Source organism: Periplaneta americana, chromosome 1, assembly GCF_040183065.1.
Source record: "Periplaneta americana isolate PAMFEO1 chromosome 1, P.americana_PAMFEO1_priV1, whole genome shotgun sequence".
In the NCBI taxonomy this organism is placed as follows: Eukaryota; Metazoa; Arthropoda; class Insecta; order Blattodea; family Blattidae; genus Periplaneta; species Periplaneta americana.
In genome coordinates, this window is record NC_091117.1 from 143,638,593 (window position 1) to 143,651,245 (window position 12,653).

Below are 12,653 nucleotides of genomic sequence, written 5' to 3' on the forward strand. Positions count from 1 at the left end.
TTTACATTTGTTAACTTCCGGAATGGTTTCACCCCCTAACGTATAAGATGCGACTATTTTATTTCTTTTCCTTGTAAAGCTGATGGCTTTGCTCTTTAGAGAATTTATTTTCATTTTGTTGGCTATTGCCCAATCGTTTATTCCATTGAGGTCATTCTGGAGAAGAGTAGTATCTTCATGGCTTTTTATTTCCCTGTATACCATACAATCATCCGCGAATAAGCGAACCCTAGACAAAATATTAACTGGCAGATCATTTACAAAAGCCAAGAATAGAAGAGGCCCCAAGACACTCCGCTGAGGGACCCCGGAAGTAATTTCAATTGTGTTCGATAATTCCTCCCCTACCCGTACTCTCTGAGTGCGACAAGTTAAAAATTCCTTGATCCACTGGAGCACTCTGAAGTCAATCCCCGTTGACTGTAGTTTAACCAACAATATATCGTGTGGGACTACATCGAATGCGCGTGAAAAGTCAATAATCACTGCATCTACTTGGCTATTGGAATCTATTCCGTCTTCTAAATCCTGACATGCCGTTACTAATTGACTCTCACATGAATAGCCCCCCCCCCCCGAAATCCATGCTGACAGTTATGTAACCAATTTGAGTCATCCCAATGCTGCCTTAGATAAGCTGAAATCAAGTGTTCCATCTGTTTGCAAACCACAGAGGTAAGGCTGACCGGTCTGTAATTTTTTGTATCTGAGCGAGACCCTGACTTATAAATTGGCACCACTATTGCATCTTTCCAATCTCGCGGGACAGTACCATTGTTACTTGATATTTCAAATATACGCACTAGATAGGGAATCATGGCTTCCCCTCCCAATTTTAATACGTCTCCGGCGATACCATCAGGTCCTACTGATTTATGAGCAAAGCTCGGAAGTTGGGGACTTGTGTCTTTGAACGTGGCTAAGCGACCGGACTTCAATGTCAACAAACTCCCGCTTCCAGCACGGAGGTACTGTCAGGTCTGCTATAAAAGTGGTTCCTGGCTGGAACAACATAATGATAATATTATGATAGGTTGAAACATCTAATTTTATAGCATATATATAAATAAACATGCAAAATACATCAAATTTACAGTTCTGCTCTGTACATTTCATTACAGTGTATGACTACATGCATTCGAAGATTTTCGAACCCATAAATTCTTCGTCTGTTAGTTAAACATGATTTGAAACGAAGGAAACTTATTTCCACGTCACATGAAGTGACGGGAGCGAACTTTAATTTTTTTATTTTATTTATTTAAATAGCTACCTAGTGAGTACAAATTGCATTTATAAAATAAAAATGTTTCTAGCCACTACCGTAAGAGTCAGGCTCGTGTACGGTGTGGTCTTAGTGAATAATATAACATAAAATGTACAAGGACAGTTTACTAAATACAGTAATTAACTTAATTCAAACCAATAAGTACAACACAAGAGCAAGAATAAAGAAGAAAGGAAAAACGAGAGAAAAATACACATTTAATATAAATTGACAATCCGACAGAAGCCAGTGATATTCAATAAAAACATGAATATAGTCGATAGAAATAAAAGGTAAAAAAAGTACATTTGTTACTATTATATATCATGGATAATTTTACAAAATTCTTTTTTAAAAGTTTCAATTTTAAAAAATTTCAAATTTGGAAAATGGTTTGAAATTTTATTATAAAGTCTTGGGCCTAAATAAAATACTGAATATTTCACTGTCACTGTTTCCTGTTCGATTTTCAGCAGATCTCGTATCTGAGAAAGATAAGTATATCCTAAATTTTTCTCGCAAATAGTTTTCAATTAGTGTATCACTACTAGGGAAGGTCCCTCTACGACTTGATCCATGGCTATGGACAAATTCTCCATCAATTTAAAGGACTGCAATGTCTTTCAATGAATGCCCGTTTCCAGCTCTAGTTTATGTGTGGTACAACTTACAAGATATAAACTCTGCATTAGAAGAAAATAATGTATCTCCTCAGAATTCCTCCACGAAATTCTATACCTAAAATTTAAGAAATGCATTTTCAAACTTCCATAACACCCATTCGAATAACACGTATTTTCTAATTCCTCAAACAGACCGTTTACCTGTAATTCTCTTAATGTCATTGGCTTCGACGTGACACAGTTTATTCGTTCGTCTTCTTGCCTTTCGATGTGACCACTTTCTTAGTACAAACGACTGTCCCTGAGCACTTGCAGCGTGAGCTTTGTGTACGTTATGCCTGTAACCTTACTCAAGCACACGACACACAAGTCCCCAAGATCCGAGCTTTGTTTATGAGTTTTCAATTTAGAGATCCTTCTCCTTATGTCCCTAGGCTGGATAGAAAACTGACCCGTATTTTCCACAGAAGCTAAGTGTGGTACTATTGTCCTCATCCCAAAAACAGTGGCATAATAGGAATTTAATTTTTCTGCTTTTTCGCTGTCCTGTACGATAAATTGATTGCGGTCATTTTTTAGGGGGAGGCTCGAATAGTTTTCCTTGAGTCGTCTCTTCACATATTTATACTTAGTCCACTGATGAAAGCTATCATTTAAATATTCTTTGTAAATGCAATTCATGAACATTATAACAGCAGATGAACTATTTAAGGAATTTGTGAAGCATGTTAAGTCGTGTATATCCAGTATACGGAGTCATAGTTAAACGCGAAGAAATACAACGCACACTACAAAAGCTCGTCTGGAAACGCAAGACAGCGAACACATGTAAGGTGAGTACAAAACCGGCATATGACTCAAGGGCGTATTACGGTTAATTACGATAGGCCTATATCATAAACATGTATATAAGGAAATAACGTGTAACCTAATTTCGTCCTTTCAAATTGTGATCTAGGCTAAAGGGAGACATAACAATTTTATTACTCGCCGATTGTCTCTCTTAAGTAGCCTAATTTGTGAAATATCGCCGAATCTGGTAACCGTGCTACTCAAACGTACTTGGCCCATCACGTCATCACTTAGCGTAGAGCAATACTAACGAAATGTTATAGAATCGAAGCCGTAGAAATATTTATCCAACTCGAAGACACAGAAACTTCTTTGCCTCAGTATATCATCTTCCATATTCACAAATATATCAAAACAATTTCAATTTACTAGTCATTCAGCAGAAGTATCTAATCTCCGGTGACTTGAACTCAAAACACAGGTTTTGGAACTTGATTATGTAAGGTAAATAAGTAAATAAATACATAAAAACATGCACTGCAATAACTACATATCTTGCTTACTTACATGGTATTCTGAAGTCGTTTCCTTTCATGGCCGAAATTAAGCTTTCTCCTAATTCATATCCTTCAAATTTCGCCTCTGCAACTTTTCCACTCCATATTGAAAACATTCCTGTCACCAACTGACGTTACAAAATGTCGGAATAAGAGTTGATGCTATTATATCAAGTTCTACACATTACGTCATTCTATTTCCGGTACATGCCCTGAACGCGTTCAGTGTTACTGCAACTGGAATCTGTATTCCATCTTATGCAGTATCTCCTTAGCTCGTAGGGTTGTTTCTATCTTACGGGCATATACAGTGAGTAATTTGTAACCATTGTGCTCAACTCACATGAACACTAACGCACCATAGACCTCGTTTGTCTTCTTGAAGAGACGACCGGCTGTCCAGACGAACACGGAGAATGGACTCCAAATGGCGTTTGGACGGGACTTCCAGAGACCCGCGCCACTACCACTCGGCGAGCAGTCTGCTCTCGAAAGAAATGTTGGCAGCTTCGAAAAACCAGCCACGCTGGTTTACTGAATTCTTAATTTTTTTACTTGGTTCTTTAACGACGTTTATCAACCACTGGGTTATTTAGGTAGACGGAATTAGTGATAGCGAGATGGTATTTGACGAGGTGAGTTCGAGGATTCGCTATAGATTACCTGACATTCGCCTTACGGTTAGGGAACACCTCGGAAAAAATCCAACCAGGTAATCAGCAAGCGGGAATCGAATCCGCGTCCTAGTGCTAATCCGGATCAGCAGGCAAAGGCGCTATTGCCTTAGCTGCTCTGGTGGCTGAATCCTTAAATTATGTTATTGTTCCGCTGTGGAGATCATCGCCGAGCGAACAGCACTGTTCGATTAGTTCTAGGTGTAAATCCCTGATCACATAACAGATTGGTCGTGATATAGGATTATTGACTACAACATGATTAGTTCCACAGACAGACATCAGATGACATATGACTGAACGACCTAGTACGGCTTGCTCTGGACCAGTGAGGTCTAAACTAAACTGGAGACCCGAAGACACCACCGCAATGCTCTTTCGTGTCTGAAAGCGTGACTAAAATGTCAGAGACGCTATGTTGGAAGTGTTTTTTTTTTTTTTTCCTCTTTTTTTTCTAACTAGTGTGTATCAATCAGCCTTCTGTGAGGTTTATGTTATATATGCGCAATTAAAACAGTGAAAAGCTGTGTGACATTTGGTTGATCAGAATAACAGACTGGGAAGTGGTATCCAGTTTCATAGGGAAGTTTATTCTGCTTTTGTTACGAGAAAAAGGAAAGCAAAACGAACTGTTACTGCAGGCCTAGGCTAGTCAACATTTATTTAAGTAATCTTGATCATTAAAATTAATATAGCTACACTGTTCCGTCGATTTAGCAAAAAGTCAATGTTCATCTACTTAGATTATGACGTGGAACAAGTCCCCTGTAATAGGCAAGTATCATCTTAGGGGTACGCATTCGCATCCCGCTGATTACGTATGTAAAATTGCCGACATATTTTAATATACGGTACTTGTAGATATATTATTGCATTATATTATAGTTTCTTTTGCAATATCAACTCTTGTTTTTCCTTGCTTGAATAACATTTTACGTAAATCATGACTATTATTATTGCATCAATAACTATTGAATAATAGTAATTTATTTTTAGTTCATCAATCACAATCTTTTGTCAATTCTCATATAATTGCAATGCAGTTTGGCGGTACAAATATATATTTATGGATACGCTAGCAAAAAAGATTGAATACCACTGAAGTAGAACAAAAAAGTGAAGGAATATCATGGAGAGTAAAAAAAATCGATCATACGGGAATGGGTATTTAAGAGTTGTTAATTCTTTATAAAAAAGCGAATCTGATACAACGTTAATACAAATTAATTTTATTTCCTATAATATTTATATTTCAAAAAAATAGAATAATAATGAATATATGATGAATAAATAAATATACTATATAAATAAGTAAATATGAAAAAAAGGAGTGAGTGAGTGAGTGAGTGAAGGACTAAATAAAGAAATAAATTAATAAATAAAGGATTAAACAAATACAGAAAAAAAATAAAAAGTAAATATTACCTCAGTCTCTCCAGCAATATCCTTAACATTTGTGCAGTTTTCGAGGCGTTGAATAATATTTACCTTGTCAGATACTCAGACTTGAATTGGTGGAATCTAACAATGCAGTGTTACAAGTATAAGCTGCTCAAGAAAGCCTGTGATGTCAAGTAAGACGAAATCCATGTAGTCCTATACTGAATTTGGAATGAGGAATTCAAAGAAGTCATATAAACTAAGAAGTTAGAGTAAAAAAAAAGTATCTAATAAGAAAATGGAATATAATGTAGAATATAAAAAGATAAGAGCTAGGGCGAGTCACTTACGAAGGCTGATAGAGAACCCTGCGAAAGCTTCGTCATGTCAAGAGGAAAGAGCATAACGTAGACTCTTGCTTATCCGTTCATTTCTTGCAAAGAGGGAGTGCCGGATTAGCAAGAGTGTCGGATTACTGAAAGTGTATAAATATGTCATTAAATTTAATGTTATAACTTTCAAGCTGCGCTCATCATCCCACTTGCACTTCTAACTCAAAACTAGCACGTTTCGTACGTGCATATACGTACGTGTATATATATGTATACGTGTATTATGTAATACAGTATAACACATGGCACCAGTGCAAATTTCCCAGAAAAGTATTACAGTAGAAGTGATAGGAAGTATAATAGAAGGAGGCAGCATAATTGACAGGCCTGATTACTGAGGCCCGAATTAGCGAGACTCTAATGCAGACATGTCAGAAATCAGAATCTGAATGTGCAGTTGTGTGCGCGGATCGCCGGTCTGTGCAGACTGCATCATTCAAGGGTTGCTCTTACTAGTTCTTAGCTGGAGGGGTGTATAATAATCTATTCTGCACTTCTAGAGTTGGATTAAATAGGCATTTGAACATTATAAACACACTTAGCAGAAGGAAAAAATACGGTTATTATCAGTGTCTATACTTGACAATTGTAATACAAGAAACTTTAAGCTTACTCAGTTATACTTCTTGTGGTTTGTAAAGTATAATTTATTAATATGATTTTTATATAGTATTGAAGAAAATCAATATTGCAGTAATTTCGAAACAACAAAAAAAACAAAGAAGTATTTAATTTTACGTAGTAAGTACTAATTATTTTAAAGTAATAGGCCCTAATCTTTCATTATTCGTCAAGCATTATTATTTATTGGGACCATTGGTATACAAATGTTGAAGAAAATATACTCCCAATTAATTACATGCAGTACGACATTGTGAAGTTTTTACATTGAAATAATTTCCTTGCTGTATGTCAATTGAAATTAACATTAATAGTAATAAATGATATAAATTGAGATGAGAATTTAAATTCACATATAGTTTATTTGGAAAACTTTGAGAGCAAATATCGACAAGTTGGGAGCGTTACTGAAAGAAATTAAAAGTGTAATTCACAAGCTGTGAAGCGACGATATTCTATTTATGTCAGGTTTAAAGATTTATTAATGTAAGTATATTAGCATAATATAGTGACCGTGAGATGGAAAATTTGCCATTATATATTTTTCCACAAAATTTTTCCGCCTTGCAAATAGTTGCTTTCTTCTCTCCTTACAACCTCAAGAGCCTCACATATATTCCTCACTATATTCTCATCACTTACCAGCTTATGAAATGAAAGTCGTAAATCGTCTAATCTTTGATGGCTGTGTTAGTACAGACTCCAAAACAACGCCATTGTCAAGTTCGTTTTGCCGTGAGAGTACTGATCAAGAAATAATCGCTGGCAATATATTATTTTGAGAAATTCACTAAACTGATCTAAACTGTCACAACACTATTACCTCGACCTGGGCTGCTGAAAGCCTTTCATTTTAAAATAATTATTGTCGGCTGAGGAAAACATTATAACAATTATGTTATATGATTCGTAATTTCTCTTCTTCGTTATCTGTGAACTCCTCATTTTATTTATAACTCATTCAAAGACACAGGCAAATCAGTACCCGTACTGAAACTGCGTTACTGAAACAAAAGCTGATATGCTATTGCAGGTCTATATAGCCCTGTCGCGTTCCCCTCCAAGGCGATTCACTCCCTCCAGGTAGGGGAATAGAAAGTGCACATCGTACAGAGACAGCTGCACAATGTGCAGGGTTTTGGCATATCTGGTCTAATGTATTACAGGGTCTTCAAGAAGTCAGCTTTAGGGCAGAAAGATAACGCATGTTATCTTAATGTTACAGTAATTGTAGTGGAAGTTAGCTCATTGGTATGTTGAGTACTGTGTCTACCATTGCTCGAAATGCAGTTTTTTTGTGTTGTGCTGGATGATTGGATATATTGTGTATGTGCGTTGTTGTTGTTTTATCTTTTGCGAAGTATAAAATGTACTTATACGTTGAAGAGTATCTACAGTATCTAGCTATCACAGACTTAATTATGTAAAACAACTCTAAATGGAATTCAGTAGAATTCATTGACAAAATCGCGATGAAATATACTAACCGATAAAACAAGTTATTTAGTCAACTGTCTGAAAACAGGTCTGAACCTCCTCACAAGTGATACCAACAAGGCACCACTTATGACGCATTAGGCCAGGAGATAATGGGATAGAGTAGCCAGCCTTTTTCACTTTCCACTGAATACATCGCTGACTAGCTACATGTTACAATAATCAGACCTCAGATGCATACAAATTGTTCTTCCTCTAACACATATCGCCAAGTGAGATGTATTGCCTGATAATAGAATCTCAATCAGAGGTAATAAAACAAGTAAACCCTCATTATTTTAACAGTTATATTATGGTGACAAATCTTTTGTCTCAAAGCACACTCTATCGCAAATAGAATAAATCGATCATCTGTGGCGTCATTTGGATATTTCTATGTTGTGCAATGTTACTTTTTCTATAAGTAAATAGGCCTAATATGCAAAAAAGATTCTGTGACGAAACATTCAAGATTTTATCATGAAGTACAACTATCAAACTATAAAAATCATTATACACGTTCCTATGCCACTCACAAGAAAAGTGAAGAAAATTATAATAGTGTCAAATATGATACTTAAAAGATATTTTTGATAATGCCTTTTCATACTTTGGTAGCCAGACTATTTCGGATGTTACCTTCAAAACTGCGGTCTTTTAGTTAGTTTGGATGCAGGAAAACAACACTGTACACATTCCTCGAAATGCAGTAATGCATATTCAGTAATCGACAACTTATTTGGAAATAAGACATAAGTACATGGCTACGTTTTTAGGACGAACCGACAAACAGGTAAGTAAATAGACGAACAGACAAAGGTGGAGGCAGATAGGTAGCCTATATAGACTGCTGATAATTTACAAATGAAACATTAATTACAAATATTGCTTAATCAAGTACATTTAAAAAAAACTGCTTAATAACGAACTTATAACAGTTAAAACTGCAAAAATGCTCTGTTGAAAAGTCTAATAAATAAATAAGAGCAAAATAAATTAACATAAATTGATTATGTGGATAATTAACGAAGAATGTAAAAGATTCGGATGATATCCAGATCTGAATATCTAGATACCAAAATAACAGAACAACTAGTCCCGAATATTGAGATAACACTCGGAATAGTGATTCCTCACGTAACTTTTTAAATTAAATTAATTAAAATGGAATTCAGTGCAATTTACTAACAAAATCAATATTATATGTGTAAAGGAAAGTAAGAGATAATATATTTTCTCACTGTGAAATTACAGTGGGTTGTGCAATGTTATTTATTTTCTGTAAATGAACATAACATAAAATATAGTTTCCGTAGAGGAATATTCAAGATTTTATCGTGATGTACAAATATTCAACTACAAATATTAGTACGCACATTCCTATGCCACTCAACAGCAAAATGAAAAAGACCGTTACAGTTTGTAATGTGACACTTGAAGGAGGTTCTTCCGTTATTTCTTCATATTTTGGTGGCCAGACGATTTCGGTAATTCGCTTCACAATTCCTGTCTCTTTGATGGCTTGGAGGCTGAAAAACAACAGAAACACACGTGCGTTAGACTGTACGTACTTTCCAAACTACATTAATACATATTCAGTAATCGATAAATTTCTCTGTTAGCAGAAAATTGCAAAGAAAGTAAGATACCTAAGTTATATACATAGATAGTAATGGGCGGACATAGATTTGGAGAAATACAGAATGTAAACGATATAAACCGCCAAAATTATATACACAGTAAATATCGATCTTCTGAACAAAATATCTAGTGAAATTTCATTACTCCTCGCAATTGTATTTTTAATTTGTTAAATACCAGATTTTTAAACTTTCGTTACATCTCGGCTGACCGTGAATGCCACTTTCAATGACCTTGCTCCTACACAAACCAACACACAACAGAATAAAGAATCTGCATGGCACGGAGGTATGTAAACATAAGTATAAACGAATGACTGCTTCAGCGTACGTTTCGGGAAAAGCAAGTAATGACTGTCTATTCTCAGTTTCAAAAAAGTTAGACTCAAAAAATACTTTCATTTTTCTGGGAAAACCTTGATATTTACCAAAAAACATTATTCGAAATTTTCCTTCAGTTATTTATGCTCTACCACGCCTGCCTGCCTGTCCGACCTGTTTGCTTGCATTTTGGTTAGCATCACAAATGCTAATCACACCTACAGAGACATCAACACAGACATGGAAATTCTACACAGCCAACCAAAAAACCAGAAACTAAACACACTAGAAAAATACGAAATATACAGACACACAAAAACACATCCAAATGAAATTCTCAATTTCAGAACACACACTCTCTCCGACTCCACATTAGGCCGGGAATACACGGACGCGCTGCGGCAGTAACGCGGCATTACATGTAATGCGCGGAGGAAATTGTGCACTCTGGAACAAGCGGTGCGCACGATACGAACCATCTGAGCAGCGCGCAAGCCTCGAACACCTTTCTAGTTCCATTCTATCTAGCACGATGCACGACTATGGAAAACGAGGAAGCTTTGTTAACTGCTATTTGCGCTTTGGTAGTAATAGGATAGCCTACATTTTCAACAGAAATAAACGTAGACCAGACTGTACAAGCAGCTGCTAGGGAGTAATTTGTTAATTGCAATAAACTTTCAATAAACGGCCAGTATAAAAACCTTAGGACTACGCGGCTGATTTCCACAAATTCTGGAGAATTATTGATAAAAATTGGGCCAAACTAAAAAATCAGCCACCAACGTGCGAGAACCAATCTGAAGTCAAGATAGGACAGTAGGCCTATTTATTATACTAAACTCAATTCCTCCTTTGAAGAATGTTGTGTAATTAACAAAGCATGCAAAACACTATTTTTGGTTGATTGTCTGTATATGTCAATATTCCAGGTTCGCACTGACTTTACGATTCTTGGTGACAGGAGATTCGTTTACAAGCCTTCAGTACATTTTGAGAATTTCAAAACAGATTATCGGAGAAATAATTCCAGAAGTTTGCCCAGAAATTGTCAGCGCATTAAAGAAAAATATCAAGATGAGTTAAATCATAGTACCAACATAATGTGCTTCTTTAATGGGGTATTTTAATTGCAATACAAATAATGAGACATTGAGAGAATTACAGTTAAAAATTCGAAATATTACACAAAGAAAAATCAATAATATTTCGAAGTCGCATTGTAATAAAGACACACATACAATGAAACTACAAACATTTTCTTTTTCGAGTAATCAAAATTTGAGTGGCAAATAAAAAGAAATTATGCTTTATTTAACGACGCTCGAAAACTGCAGAGGCCATATCAGCATCGCCGGTGTGCCGGAATTCTGTCCCGCAGGAGTTCTTTTACATGCCAGTAAATCTACCGACATGAATCTGTCGCATTTAAACACACTTAAATGTCATCGACCTGGGCCGGGATCGAACCCGCAACCTTGAGCATAGAAGGTCAGTGCCATACCAACTATGCTACTCAGGCCGACTTTGTCAAATGATTTTTTTAATTTAAGTTTGGTCAAAACGAGTATTTTAAATCAGCCAAAGAAAATGATTTTAAAATAAAACATAGGAATGCAATATATACAACAAATACTACAAAAATTGTTATTCAATTCATTAAAAGTAATAAGAAAATACAGAAGACATTAAACGTGCTGGTTTTGACTATCGGAGTAGCCTATGTGATGAACATTCTGGGGACGGAGTTTTGACTGGATGATGTTGGGGAGAGCCAAGATAATTTGATTCAAATCCGAAAGTGACAGGATATAGTGTAGTAAGAATGGGATTGGAGATTTTGTCATTAAAGTCGACTTGAGAAGACTTGAGTCGGAGGACGTTGCGGGGGTTCGGGAGCTGAAGCATAGTAAGTTGAGGGAGTAATTGATTGAGTAGGTTGTCTAGGGTAACCCATTTGGGAATAATACATCAAATGAAGGTGCAGATGAATGAAATGTTCTTGTGCATAGTAAGTTGGCATTTCAAAGAAGTTTCGTTTTGCTTTCACCTGAATGGCATAAATAGCTTGCTGAATTCCTTTCCTAGTAGTCTCACGATATGCTATTATTTTCGATAAAAGAAAGTACAAAATGATTTGACTTCACACTGTTCAACAGTGATCTTTAACCTCCCAGAAACCATCGGTGTGGTTGAGGCGGTAGCGCGTTTGCCTGCTGGTCAGGAATTGCGCTCAAGCATGGGTTCGATTCCCGCTTGGGCTGATTATCTAATTGTGTTTTTCTGAGGTTTTCCTCAATCTTAAGACGAATGTCAAGTAATCTATGGCGAATCCTCGGCCTCATCTCGTCAATTGCCAATTCGCTATCACAAATTTCATCGACGCTAAATAGAACCTAACCTAGTAGTTGATTGAACGTCGTAAAATAACGTCCCAGCAGTGGCTTGCATAATTCCAACAGCGTCTGTCAGTAATTCTGTACTATCATCCTGCTTTTTCGCTCGTTTTGGAGCCCTGTCTCATCTTGCGTATTCTCTGGCACGTTCCGTTGTTTTCATTATAATAGTCAATATCGCCAGGTTTCCACAAGACATGGCATAATTTATGAGGTCCAGTCTACTTCAGACCACTCCATGCTTGGGGTGTGCGAGTTTCACGAGACAAACGGCAACGAACCCGTCCACACCACGGCAACGAATCCCTTTGTGTTCGCGAGAAAAACCGACAAGAAACGGATCGCTGCGCGGCATTTGAGATGTGCGCGTTCTGGCTGCAGCGCGTGCTTGAAATCGCGTACAAACGAGCGAACGAGGCCTCGAATTCTGTTCGACTCTTGTTGCATTACTGCCGCAGCGCGCCCGTGTATTCCCGGCCTTACACTGCACAAACACACCCCACAGGAAACAAAA

At 36.6% G+C, this 12,653-nt stretch overlaps 1 protein-coding gene across 1 annotated transcript in view; it reads right to left on the minus strand.

The window, feature by feature from the left end:
* Window positions 1-9,036: 9,036 nt before the first annotated feature.
* LOC138709290 (glutamate receptor U1-like) overlaps window positions 9,037-12,653 on the minus strand; it is a 54,371-nt gene continuing 50,754 nt past the window's right edge. The window contains exon 9 of the mRNA XM_069839957.1: window positions 9,037-9,311. Coding sequence (XP_069696058.1) covers window positions 9,107-9,311 — 205 coding nt within the window. The 3' untranslated portion in view covers window positions 9,037-9,106. The remainder of the gene's footprint in view (window positions 9,312-12,653) is intronic.